The 14158-nt window shown below is 38.6% G+C and overlaps 1 protein-coding gene across 3 annotated transcripts in view; it reads left to right on the top strand.

Moving 5' to 3' along the window:
* LOC138745470 (tetraspanin-3-like) overlaps positions 1–14158 on the top strand; it is a 437564-nt gene that overhangs the window by 239113 nt on the left and 184293 nt on the right. For all 3 annotated transcript variants that reach the window (XM_069902530.1, XM_069902529.1, XM_069902532.1), the window contains exons 13-15: positions 1658–1809; positions 5625–5893; positions 11931–12149. In XM_069902530.1, the coding sequence (XP_069758631.1) occupies positions 1658–1809; positions 5625–5893; positions 11931–12149 (640 nt within the window). The remainder of the gene's footprint in view (positions 1–1657; positions 1810–5624; positions 5894–11930; positions 12150–14158) is intronic.

A 14158-nucleotide genomic window follows, 5' to 3' on the forward strand; every position in this document is an offset into this window, starting at 1 on the left:
CTTGGAGAGAAGCCTGACCTGCAATCTTCTGACACTGGGTTAAATTAATGATGCTGTAAAGTAGTGGTGTTCTATTGATTTTTGTCTGATGGTATTGGTGACAACTGAGTGTTCCTTTATGTTGAAATGCATTTCGAACAGAACTTTGTGCCATTGATTTGACCAAGGTGTCTCGAATGTAGAAACTCTTCACTTTTTCTCTGGTACCTGTCATATGAATTAATATATTTATAAAAGTTCCTCATCAAGTAAAGAAATACACAATTAACACATATCTTCAGACAAAAATAGGAGGGAAAAATCAGGTGATACCTGATTTTGTTGTGACAAAGAATCCATGCTATGATTAATGGTGTTGATGGTTATTTTAACTTGAACTTTTTAATCGTTTTATTTGAATTAAAACATTTTTAAATAATATTGCTGTCAAAAGATGCTCACAGGATTCACAGAATTACAGTATATACTCGTAACTGTCGACACCGTGCAATAGTTGACCCTGCCAATCCATCCATGCTCTCAATCCCCCCCACCGCAGATCCTTGCCCCGGCCACCCAATCACCGGAGCTCCTGATGCCCCTAAATCGCCCGGCTGCCCGCCCATCCGAGCCCCTGATGCTCGGCCACAGACTCTCGCCTAGGCCCCAGCCACCTATCTGAGCTCCTGATGCCCCAAATGTGGACTCACCACCTGGTCCAGGCCATTAGAGCAGATACTTACCTGTGTAAAATTCGATCTCTCCTCCATCCAAATTTAACCCGAAAAATTGGTCCAAAGATTTGTCGATTACTCAAGCGTATACAGTAATCTTTGAAGAAGTAAATCCATTTATTTAACACTTGTCTTTGTTCTGTTGTAAATTTCATCTTATTCATAATAAAATCTTAAATTCTTTTAAATATAGGTTCATCCTCCACTAATGTCAATTATATGGGACTCGTTTTAATTTATTAAACATATTGCCACTGAAGGATGTTTACAACTTACTGTGGTTGAAGACTGTAGAAGAGTTAGTTCAATACATCGGTTATTTTGTAATAGGATTACCTCAGGAAATGGCTATTGATTATCAAAGTGGACCGTAAATGCCAACTGTTATTGACATGTGGATTTATATGGAATTTAAACAACTGTTCACCTCTGCATCCAGTGTCACTAAACAGCTAGGAATTGAAAATAAGTATAGACTATGAAGTCTTGCTTCAACTTCCTTTGGCGAGATCGCACATACAATACCTTGCATAATTTTGACCTCGCAAAGAAGGGAGTTGTTTATTTTGAAGACAGTACAGAAAGATCAATTTCTGCCAAGCCAAGTTGAGAATCCTAGTTTTAACAGCATAGTTAGGGTAGCGGTTAGTGTGACACTATTATAGCGCCAGCGACCCGGGTTCAGATGCGGCACTGTCTGTAAAGAGTTTGTACGTTCTCCCTGTGTCTGTGTGGGTTTCCTCTGAGTGATCCAGTTCCTCCCGTCCTTCAAAATGTACAGGATTGTGGGTTAATTTGGGTGTAATTGAACGGCATGGGTTTAAATTGTCGGGATCGACTTCTACATTTTTTTAATTAAACAATCTTTTTGTATTTACCGATTACTCTGCTTGAGACGGTTTCTCCTCGTGGTTTGCATCTGAATCATGGTATTTTCACTTTAGGACAGTTCCTCCAGCCTTGGTAGCAGCTCGTCTTGCTCCAGCAGGCGTCAGTTGGGCAGACAAAGTAAAGGCTAACGGACCAAGTGCAACCACTGCTGCGACTCCGAAACATATTCATAAATCTTCACGGCAGATCAGATTGCACTCAAATGGTAAGTTATCATCATAATGTCTTTAAAAAAAGAAAAATCCGAGAAAATCCTGGCTCATCAAAGCACCTTACTTGAGTAAAGCTCACCATACCGTTGAGGATGAGTGAAAGGTACTTTTTCTGGGCAAGGGTCAATTATATAACCTTAAGAAATGTGGAGTTCAAAAATGTTCTTTTTTTTTCTCTTTTATATTGAAATTTAATTGAAGGATAATAGAACTCCAATAATTATTTACTTACTTTATCTGTTGATCTTATTTCTAGCTATAACACATTGAGCTATCTGGATTCAGATACGCCTACATAATTAATTTGATATTCCTGATGTGGTCTCCTCTGCTTTGGAGGAGAGCACTTCCACTTAATTTTCAAGCGTCATTCTTCCAGTGTTTGTCACTGTAATTCTCTACCTTGCTGCCACCCTAAGCTTTCTGTTTAAATGGCTACTTCCAATAATGTCCAGTGCAGGAGAAGAACAGCTCATCTTCTGAACCTGCACATTATTGCTCTTGAAACCAAATGCTGAATGCCATTAAATATCAGGGGGTAATATTTTCTGATAACTAACTTTATATCAGAACTGTGGTAGCCATTTTTAATGAAAGTTCATCATCCTGAAATGGTCAAATTGCTTCTTTCCCATATATGCTGACTGACATTCCCAGCCATTTTTTCTAAATTTCAAATTTCCAGTGTTACAAGCCTAGAGGATTCCAAAACCCAGCAGCAATAGAAATTCACTTAAACAAAAGTTGCTTTTAATTTTCTTTAAACATAATAACAAGATCAAACTTCAACTTATTACTATTAACTTAACCTAACTTAATCCCCTTCTAATTCTCAGCACATGTGTATGTAACGTGTATATGTTTAGGAAAGTTCTTTATTTCACAGTCCAATTGTACACTTCTCACTTCTCCAAATTCAGGCAATTCTTATACCGTGCACAGAATTTAACATTTATGAATCTTCACCAGGCTCTGGTCCTTAAAGTTAAATGGTTACTGCTCAGGAAGGTTCTTGTTGGTTTCAGAGAGATATTTGTTGCTCGTTGGAACACATACAAACTGATTTTCTCCAATCAGTCACTTCGGTGTCATGCCAAAGAAACTTTCCCCATCATGGGTTTACCCAATGATAACCTCTTCATCCAGGTCACCACAGAGTTCCTCTTATTTCAGGAGAAAAAATAGCCAGCCATTTCTTCTTGTAAGTAGTGCAGGGTTTTGAACAGGCTGAATTAAGAACTCACAACCTGTCTTCAAAATGAGATCTTTCAACAAGCCTGCCATACCCACACTCACTCTCTCTCTCTCTCTCTCTCTCTCTCTCTCTCTCTCTCTTTCTCTCTCTCTCTCTCTCACTCAAGAATCTGGTTTTTGCAAGTAGAGGGGGGGAGGGGGAAAAACCTCTCCCAAGGCTCCAAACCCAATCTTTGAAAGATCTTGTCAGTACTTCTGAGCCTGGACTTTATTGCCCATCACAATAGATTAGTGCTCTTCATTGCTTCTGCAAAGCCAACTGGAACCTCAACATGTAGCTTCAGCAAAGCGCTTGCATTTTAAATAATATGTATCTATGAAGTGTTTCTCTGTTTGTGAAGTGACCTACACTAAACCCCCCTCAATCTATCCATTTTAAAGACCTATTTATCCATATCCATACTAATATAACCCATAACACCAGCTTCTGTGCTGTTTTGTTTCTCCTGCTTTTATCACACTGATCTAGCATTGTTCTTCCTCTTTATTTCTCATTCCCTTTTTTTCTGCCTTTTATTTAAAGCATCGGTGCTCTGTGATTAGTAAGGGATTGCTTAAGTTGGTATGTGAGTGGGAAGGGAAGGTTGACAACCACTGCTCTAGAACCAATTGTTACTGAAATATTTTGCTTGAGAAAAATTGTCATTGGCCCATTTCCTTTGGAGTTATGAAACCCTGCACATAACGAGTCAATGAGGGACGATTAAAACAGTGGTCTTCACACTTTTACTTTCCACTTACATTCCACCTTAAGCAATCCCTTTACTGATCACAGAGCACTGATGGCCTAAGGATGATTTAAAGTGGGATGTGGGTGGAAAGAAAAAGGTTGAGAACCACTAACTTAATGCATCTTTAGATATTTTTTGCATGAACAATCCTGGACCCTTCTAGCCTGAAGGAGTTTTAGTGCCTTGAGCTTCAGTCTAAGATGAGGATTTTACATTATCCATTGGTGTAATAAATAGAACACTGCAGCACAGTGCAGGCCCTTTGGCCCATGATGTTGTGCCGACCCATATATTCCAACCAAAAAAAACTAAACCCTTCCCTATCTCATAACCCTCTATTTTTCTTTCATGCATGTGCCTGTCTAAGAGTCTCCTAAATGCCCCTATTGTATTCCCTGGTAATGTATTCCAGACACCCACAACACTGAGTTTTTAAAAAAAATCTTACTCCTCATGTCTCCCCTAAACTTTCCTCCCTTCACTTATAACATAACAATTACAGCACGGAAACAGGCCATTAGGCCCTTCTAGTCCGCACCGAACCAAACACTCCTCTCTAGTCCCACCTACCTGCACAATGACCATAACCCTCCACCTTCTTCTCACCTTGTACAGCTGCTTCCACCCTGGAGTGAAAAAAATGTCCCGACTGTCTACTTTAACCATGCCTCTCATAATCTTGTGGATCTCTTAACTCACCCCTCATCTTTTTCTCCAAAGAGAAAAGCCCCGGCTCTGCTAGCTTCACCTCGTGAGACTTATTTTCCAATCCAGGCAACATGCTGGTAAATCTCCTTTGCACCCTCAGTATGGTTCGACATCTTTTCTGTAATGAGGTAGTCGACTAGTTTTTCCTTTTCAGTTGTGTTAATAATTTTTTTTGTGTACCATTGTTGCCAGTGGACAAGACAGGAGAATATATCTAAAAATTTTAATTTGGCTCAGTCAAAATATTCAAAGCAAGTCTTAATTTTTGTACATTATTAATTTCTTTCTTTCTTTGGGTCATGATTCATAGTGTAGGCAAGAATTCCTCAATGATTCTTATGTATCTTACCTTCCTGTTGAAAATAACTCTTTGGACACTTGAAACATAAGTGTCCAACATAAGAGCACAAAAAAGATTTATGATGTAGCAAAAAAATGTATAATGTCAACCTGGAAATCAGAAGAGAGCCTGAGAGTACAGCAATGGGACATAGAAATGAATAAATGTATTCCATTGGAAAAAATAACATATAATTTAAGAAATAACATCACAGTATTCAAACAAATTTGGGAACCGTACATGGAACACAACAGAGAGGGCCTACCGCGGACCTCCACCCCCTAAAATGACAGAATGAGAAGAAGACGACCCAGTGTGTAGAAGTAGATGACACAAATTTCTTGTTTATTTTCATTGTGTGATGACCTTGTTTAATGTATCGTATATGTTGAACGTTGAGTGGGTGGGGAGGGGGGTGGGAAGGAAGAAGGGGGGAGAAAGGGGAGAAAATGACACTGTGTATATTCAAGAGGGAAATGTGTGTGTGTGTATTTTGGTCAATGTGGTTCATAGTGGTAAAATTATCTAGGGGTAAAATGGAGATGGTGATGATTGATGCCTGTTCACCTCACTTCCTACCGAAGTTAATAAAACATTACCCTGTTGCTTAAAAAAAAGATTGCTACTAATTGTACGCATGAGACTTGTGACCTTGCAATATTCATGGGTGGAAACTTGATATTTGCCATTCTCCAAAGCAATCTGTTTTTAGATCACGGTGCTCGAGATCAACACACTCTTTTGCAGACTATTCCCTTTCCTCACTTTCTTATAGGCAGGAAAGATACTGAAGGATGGGAGACGGTGCAGCGTGGAAGAACGACTCGGTCGCGTTCTGCCACCATGGCTGCTAATGCTAGTGGTAAGACCTCGGGGACAATGTATCTGAGCCTTAAGGATGACATTGATAAGGACAATGGACTCTCAGGGACACAGAATGGAGAACTAGGATTTGAACAAACCAATCCCTGTTCTGATAGTGTTGTCGATACCCCAGAAAAATTAAACAACCAAACTGAAGATACTTCTATGGACGGCTGTAAGGTATGCTGCTATCTAAAAAATGTTTAGCTGTATTCAAGTTATCTGTGAAATCTTGAAAATAAATGGCCATTAAATGAATAGACCTTTCGTGTTGTCCCATCAAGGTATGAAATATAAAACAACCTTGTATCCTGGTTTTAGCTCTTGTGGAAATAGAGAGGGAAGTAAAAGCATTTGTGCTGGATTGCTAGCATCAAAAGCCTTGAAGATAAAGCTGTGATGTGCATAGACACTGAAGGGTACTTATTGGCTACCAATTTTGGAAGTTGGTCTCACTATTTCCATATAGCTTGTTGCTTGAATGTGTTTTTCAGATTTTCTTTGATTGGCTCTTGAAGAAGAAGCACTTTGTTGGGGATACTTGCGTAATTTTAATGCATTTCCCCTCCAGGCAAGGACATAGTGGTCTGGAAGCTACTCAAGTGTAGTCTATTGTAATGAGGGAGCTTGTGCCCGAAATGTTGTTGAAGGAATTGTGTTCTTGTCAAATTTATGGAAGTGACCACTCGTTTGAATGTTCTGACTGATTTTCCATACTGGTGGTTGCATTTTGAGCTATTATTCATTTTCTGCTGAGTTGCTTTAATTGGTTTTATTGAATTATCATCCACATCCTCTATCAACTTGTTCATAAACTAATTTATATTTATGATGCATCTCAATCATGTGGCGTCATTATTATTGATTCATCACTAACGTGCGATGACATGAATAGTCAACAATATTTTATTCATTGTTTAAATATTAAGTACAATTGTAAGGTGATGAATTTGGGGGAGAACAGATAAGAGGGAAGATGCAGGTGAATTATATGAAATTGGAGATAGAAGTCCCATTAAAACATGTTGGGCCAAAGCTTGAATACCATGACAATCCTGATGTAGGTACAGATCATGTAGCAAGTGTTTTAACCTCACTTTGGCCTTGGAATTCATCAACTCGTAGGGATATTGGAGCACATTCTTCCTATACAGCAGGACACAGAAATTTGTCTCCAGCCTGCATTTGTTTCATGATGGCAAGCATCTCAAAATAACGAGTCGGTGTCTGTGAAGACCAATGTCAAAATGAAGCTCTGTCATTGCCTGAGATATTTTAATTCTTTTGTTTATGGTCATGTGTACTTTCTCTGGCTTCTGGATCAAGTTGGATGTATCTTGGTTTTAGTCTATAGAAAATTGGAAAGGGATATGAGGGAGATGCCACATTTCCTTAAGCTTGTGAGCAAGTCGAGGCATTGGTGCACTTTCTTAACCATAGCATCAATGCGACTGGATGAGGACAGATATTTGCATCTAAAAACCTTTTTTTGATAGAGATTGGGGAGTGTGCTCCATCCCATATCCTGAAGTTAATGACCAGTTCATTTTGTTGATAAGGGGGAAACATTGTTCTCTGGACACCATGCCACTAGACTTTTCTCTCCTTTCTGTACGCCATCTTGTCATTATGAGAGATCTGGCCTACAACAGAGCTGTCTTCTGCAAACTTATACAGTAGAGTCCCCATTATCTGGAATTCAATCAAACAGAAACCCAAACAACCATCAAGGAAATAAAACATATAGAATGTAAAATAAATAAAAATTTAAAATTGTAAAAGTAAATGCGCTCCTAAGGAACACACAACCCCCTGGGAGCAAAGATTCAGCCAGTGGAGTGCTCTGATCATGCCCCGCCCGCAGAAGAATCAAATATAGTTGAATTTAAATAAAAAATGGCAGCACCCAAGATGAAGAGCCGGTTGATGACACTCGCCGCCTGGCAGGCTCCCCCAAAGTGTCTCCCTATATCTGTCCCGTTAGAGTCTTTATTGGGTATATTAGTAAAGCTTTTTTTGTAAACTTGGTGGGGGGGGGGGGGAGTTAATAATGATGGTAGCACGGTTAACATAATGGCTGTCATAGTGCCAGCGACCAGAACTCAAATTTAAATTTTGTAAGTTTTGGTAATTAAAGTGAATTTTACAGATTTAAAGAGTTCAATGCTGATTTTTTTTTCAAATTACTTTACATTTTGTACTGTCTTTTATCTTTTAAACTGTGTATTTTTAATGCATGTGTATTAATTAATGCATGTGTATTAATGTTATATGGCGAGCTCTCCACTGGCCACCGTGACAGAGGTGCACCAAAGAAAAGGTACAAGGACTGCCTAAAGAAATCTCTTGGTGCCTGCCACATTGACCACCGCCAGTGGGCTGATAACGCCTCAAACCGTGCATCTTGGCGCCTCACAGTTTGGCAGGCAGCAACCTCCTTTGAAGAAGACCGCAGAGCCCACCTCACTGACAAAAGGCAAAGGAGGAAAAACCCAACACCCAACCCCAACCAACCAATTTTCCCCTGCAACCGTGTCTGCTTGTCCCGCATCGGACTTGTCAGCCACAAACGAGCCTGCAGCTGACGTGGACTTTTTACCACCTCCATAAATCTTCGTCCGCGAAGCCAAGCCAAAGATTAATTAGGCATTGTAAGTGTGTATCTCAGTTAAAAGGAAAATTCATATACCTGACATCCATGATCCCCATAGGTGCCTGATAATGGGGATTCTACTGTAGATGGAGTTAGAGCAGTATTTGGCCACACTTTTGCCACAATACTGCATCTCCCCGCCGACAGTTTTCCCATCAGAGTGGGGTATTGTTCAGAATTCCTTGGAACAGTACCAAGAGTAGCTGAACTTTGGTAATTGAGCTGCAGAATACAGAATATGCTTGTATTTAAATTGTGCTCAGATGCCAAACTCCAGGCCACTGTTCACTCATTCACAAGAGTACTCAACGTCTGAGAGACAAATGTTCTCACCCATCCGGTCCTTGACATTTCCACGCTTCCATCTGAAAATAAAGGTTCACAACAAGAAACCTGAAGCACAGAGCAGATTCACTCCATCAGGGCAGGCTTTCATCAGTTGAATAAAAAGATATCAGAAGATTGAGACATCAGACCAAGCATAGTCATTTGCCAGGGTCAGAAGAATTTGATTCTTGAAAGAAGATGAGATAGCCTGGGTTATTTTTCTGGACCAAAAGCTGAGAGAAGTTTTTAATTGAAATGTATAAGATTGAGAGGCTTGGATATGGACTCATTTGCCTTACTGCAGAGATGAATAACTAATGGCATACATTTCAGGTACAAGGAAAAGAGAGAGTGATAGTTGGTCTAGAAGGATTGAGGCAGAAACATTAATTCCTTCATTATTTGAAGTGCCATAACTTCCAAGGCTATGGATTAAAAGTTGTGTAGTGGAATAGGACTGAAAGATTTTTTTTAATCCCTGTGGACACAATTGTCTATTTTTGATCTATAGATTAATGATTCTATGATTAACATTTGGATTCAATAAAACTGTTCGAGCAGTTTATTACATCATTACATCATTCAATTAAATTATTACAATTGTGAACTGAGTAGATAGTTTTCTTTAAAGATACCAACAAAACGTGAATATTTATTTGTTGAAAATGCTAAATTCAGATTAAGTTTTTGCAATGAATTTCTAAAGGCAGATTTTAATGTGAGAAGAATTTACATTGCAACACAAGTTTTTTTTTAAAAAATTCACTTTGTTTATACAAGTTGATCCCCTGTGACATTCTGCCTACATTGTACAGGCAAGGCCTGCACTGATTTATAATATGTCATCTGCATATTGCTTCCAACTGTGATGACATAATACCTTCTGGTAGGAAAATCTGATCTTTGTTGAAAAGTACAATTGTTGATTATATATTTTTTGCGTTTGATAATTTACAAAGCCTTGGAGAAGAAGGAATGTGTAACAATTGAAGGAGTAACAAGGAATGAAGAATCCACCAAAAGAAAATAACTTCTGTAGAAGTGTGAAGGAGAGACAAACCATCATTTTGGTGATGTGATTAGACTTTGGGGGCAGCATAAAATAAACTTGGATGCAGCAAGCTAATAAAGAGGAGCCTTGTGAAATGAAAGGTATTAGGCCCTGGCTTAGTAGTCAGACATAGAGACAAAGTGCAGGAAGAAAGTAAATGTTCCTTCAGGAGGACAGAGGCGCAAGATGGAGACATGACTTGGGCACAATGGAATGCACCAGAAAATAGATCATTCTAGTTTTAGAGATTGACTGTTTTCTGCTTGAATGCTAACTGCAAAAGCACTCATCTTTCACATATTTGTGCACTTATATCCTTGTTCCAACACTGTTGAAATGCAAATTTCTGATTTAAAAAGATAACATAACTAGAGATGTATTTACATTGTTAGTTTTCAAACTGTGCTGATTTTTCAATGTCATACCCTGCCCATCTTCATTTTTTCCTTTCAATATCTTACTTGACATAAACAATTTGCTGCGGATTAAAAATAAACTATTGGGGTCATCCCTAGAAAATTTTACTGGCACAGCTTGGGGCGAGGAGTTGAGACTAACTGTGCAATGCATCCAACTTGAGGTCTGGTTGTATTGCGTCTTCAAATTGTTTCAGGGCTCGCAAGTTTGCTCCTTGCCTGTCATCATTTCTCTGTTTGCTTCGTGTCTTTAATGAGTAGAGGCAGTTACAGAAAAGAATCGTTGACTGTGATGAGATTATTGCAGGTTTAAGAAGAAATGGCTTGCACTGATGGGAAATCCTATGTCTGGTATGGATCGTAAATCAGTAATTCACTCAGAAATGGGGAACATTTCAAGAGCCCAAGAGACTATACATTTCTATTAAATTGACATTTTCTGTTGGATATTATGAATGTTTAAATTCTTGGCTCTTAAAGTTTCCCCCTTTTGCTTGGTGATTTACTTCAGAGGATAGTTTGGCTCCAAGGTTAGTGCATGCATGTGCATCCAACCTTCAGCTACTAAATGGTCAAATGACTGTTATTTTATTTGTATTACACATTTGGGGCTAAAACTTTGATTGAAGAGGTAGTCAGTCACACATGCTCAAAAATATGAGCCCAGAGCATTTGAAACTGGCACGAAGAGCAAAGCAGAAAGTGTTGTATTTCTCAGTACTGATAGACCAAACTTCAGTGATCATATAGTTCATGTTAATTTAATGGTTAATAATCTTAAGCATTGGATAACAGTGAGTAGTCGTCATGTTTCAAAAGATGCCCAAAGCAGTTTATACACTTAAATATTGACTTGGGATGTAGAGCTAATGACCTTTATCAGTCTCAAATAAACCTGATGACTTGTAAATTTATGTTTTTGATATTTTGATTGAATGGATATTCATTATCGCTGAGAGGTCTTTTCCAAGTAATCAAGCCATAAAATAATTAAAAAGGATATAATGGTGTGTTATCAGACAAAATAAATAGGGTTCCAAAGACCAGATTATAGGAGATTGTGGATTGTAGATGTGATAGGCTGCAGATCTAGCACTCTGGCTGTAAACTTTCCTATTCCAACAAAGATGTTGGGCTTTTGGGTATTGGCAGGTAGGTGAGAATCCATAAATAGAAGACTAAACTGAAGAATTACTTCCTGGAGCCCCATCCCCATCTTTTCTGTTTACAATATGCACCTTTAAAACACAGATCTTGGTTACCCCTCCCAGTCTTTTTAGTGTTCTTGCATTTTTTATTGTGATGTGCTTTAAACTGCTTAACCTTCAGTCTCCACGCAAATAAAAGGAATTAGGCATTTTTCCTTGCTTCCTTAATCTGGCTTTTCTCATCTGAGGTCCTTGGACCAGATTTTGTATTTGACATTACCCCATTATCAAGCCTACAAATCCATTCTTGGATAAGAATAGGGTGTACTCCACAGCCAGGGTGTTTTAATTGATTCTATTATACAGAGGTATTATTTTACATGTAAGTACTTTCCTGTACAGCTGCCTTCTCTTTTACAAACTGCAACAAAATCTCCCCAGTTACAAGGTGCTTCTAATCTAATTAGTTTTTAATTGGAAACAAATCCAAATTGTCTTGGTACAGCATTAACTCTGGAGAGTTGGGCCAAGAGATCTTTGTATTTTGATCAATATAGTAGTCGTGTTTTGAATAATTGCAGACCAACTGAAACATCTTGTAATAAGCATTATGTTACATTAGCATACAGCAAACATGTCGACTGATCCAGTGCAGCCTGATAATGTTCAAGACAAGTCCTGGCAGCAAGAGGCAGACACAAGTGAGCGAGAAAAAGATGTAGTCTGCCTGTCAGAGGATACAAAAGTGGAAGTGACACCCATTGTTTCTGTGCAAGAACCATCTCCATCAGAAAGTCCCAAACTGGGGCCTGACATGGATCTTTCCAGTGAACTTTCAAATGTGAGTATGAAAATATTAATATATAAATTAAATTACAGAGACATCAGACATTTTTCAAATCTTGAGTTTATGAAGTTCTTGAAGTACTTCTCTTTGGTGGAGAACTGCAAGCTGCAGTCTACATTTAAAAAAAATTTTTGCTCTTCCCTCATACAATTCAAGTTAAGGTGAGTTTAATATGAAATGCCACTCAGTCTGATTTGATCATTTTCGTTGAGGGAAAATGTTAATTGAGAACACAAAGAAAATGCCTTCCTTCAAAGAAAAACTTCATGATAACTTTGGCATTCACCTGAATTAACATCTCAGATGCACTGCTGACATCCCAAAAGATATTCAGATATTGGTTCAGAAATTAAGTTTGGCGGTAAAACCAGCAGTATATGTACCGGCTTGGCTCCTGGAAATAAAGAAGACGGCTAGGTTGCAGCAATATATTCTCTAATATCATGCCTTCAGTTGTAATTGAAAGCGGCATATAGCTGAGAAAGAAGTGGCAAAGAGTAATGGCGGATTATTGCTATTTAATGGTCACTGATCCACAAGAGTTGTTAATTAACCCTTGCTTGTTGCCCGGTACTGGATCCATGTTGGCATGTCCTCCCAATCCCTCAAAATGACGACCTTTAAATCCTCTATTTGAGAGGGCTGAATTGATTTGCCTAGTCTTTTGTGTTGGGGTTAAAGGAGCATGCGATTACTGCATTTTTTCCCCCTCTATTTATTTAATTATTATTAGTTATCCCATCCTCTACCTCACAACTGCTATTTGGAGTCTTGTAAAACAATTCTCACCAAGGTTTTCTGTCCTCTTCTGCTTTGTAGCTTTATCCAAGCTAATTATGATTCTATCCAGACGAATTCAATACCCACAGTCTGCCCAGGTCAAGAGCCAAATCTTAAAAACAGTGGAATCGTAGAGTGCAGAAATGGGCTGTCTGGCCTACTGTCCATGCCGATCTTTTTGGCCATCTACACCAATCCCTTTTGACAACATCTGGATGGTATTATTCTATGCCTTCCCCATTTAAGGAACTATCCAAAAACCTCAAATTGCTGCATCTTTGGGATGCATCAATTATTAGGCTTGCGACAAAAAACTACTGGGGAAGTGAATGCTAAAGCCTTGCATTTCTTTGTTTGCAATGGACTCTGGGTTTTCCAATACATCAGGGATATTTGTGTGCCTCCTGTGACAGACGCAAAGAATTGGTTTGATTCCTATGACATACCCTTTTTTTCCCTTTATAAATTCTTCCACCTCAGCCTGTAAGGGGCCATTAACTGACTACCACATTCTTGATCCGACTATTTCTGCAAATGTATAGGAGGATGATGGAAAGAATTAGAGGGCATAGGGGTGATTATGGATCAAGATGGAAACATTATTAATATTTATAAGCCTTGACAAAATGAAAGCCTCCTCGTTATTAATAGAACACCTAATTTTCAGGCCTCTGACCAGTCGACAGGAGTCTTTTATTGCCTTGTGGGGAATTAGTGTAGATTAGTGCTGAACTATTGTAACATGCTTTGAATTGAGCCAAGTTCCTGAGGACCTAGTCACGTAGAAGCTGTACTGAATATAAAGTAGCAACCTTTGAATATTATTGAACTGCATTTGTCATTGATTTGTATCTTTTAAGGTCTAATTGTTAATACTCAGTGGACCTTTTGTACATCTAATTGGCTCTTTAGAGGATTGTCATTTAATGGGTTAATGAGAGCTAAGTACCAAGAATTTAGTCTCTGTCTCTTCAAATTGGAATTGCCAATGCTAAAATCTGAAGGCCTGTTTAAAATATGGAGATTAATTGCAATTTAATTGTCAAGTGAGACTATTACTGATTTAAAAAGGCTGCAGGTTCTCCGCGGCACAGAAAATACATTTTCGGACTTCAGATAAGGAATGGTGTGCAGACTGTAAACACGCACGGCAGACTCCATTTAACTGATGATAATCACTTTCTTCCATTTTCTTTTTATCTGTGGAATTATTCAGCTTTTAT

The sequence above is a fragment of the Narcine bancroftii genome, chromosome 11 (genome assembly GCF_036971445.1).
Source record: "Narcine bancroftii isolate sNarBan1 chromosome 11, sNarBan1.hap1, whole genome shotgun sequence".
Classification (NCBI taxonomy): Eukaryota; Metazoa; Chordata; class Chondrichthyes; order Torpediniformes; family Narcinidae; genus Narcine; species Narcine bancroftii.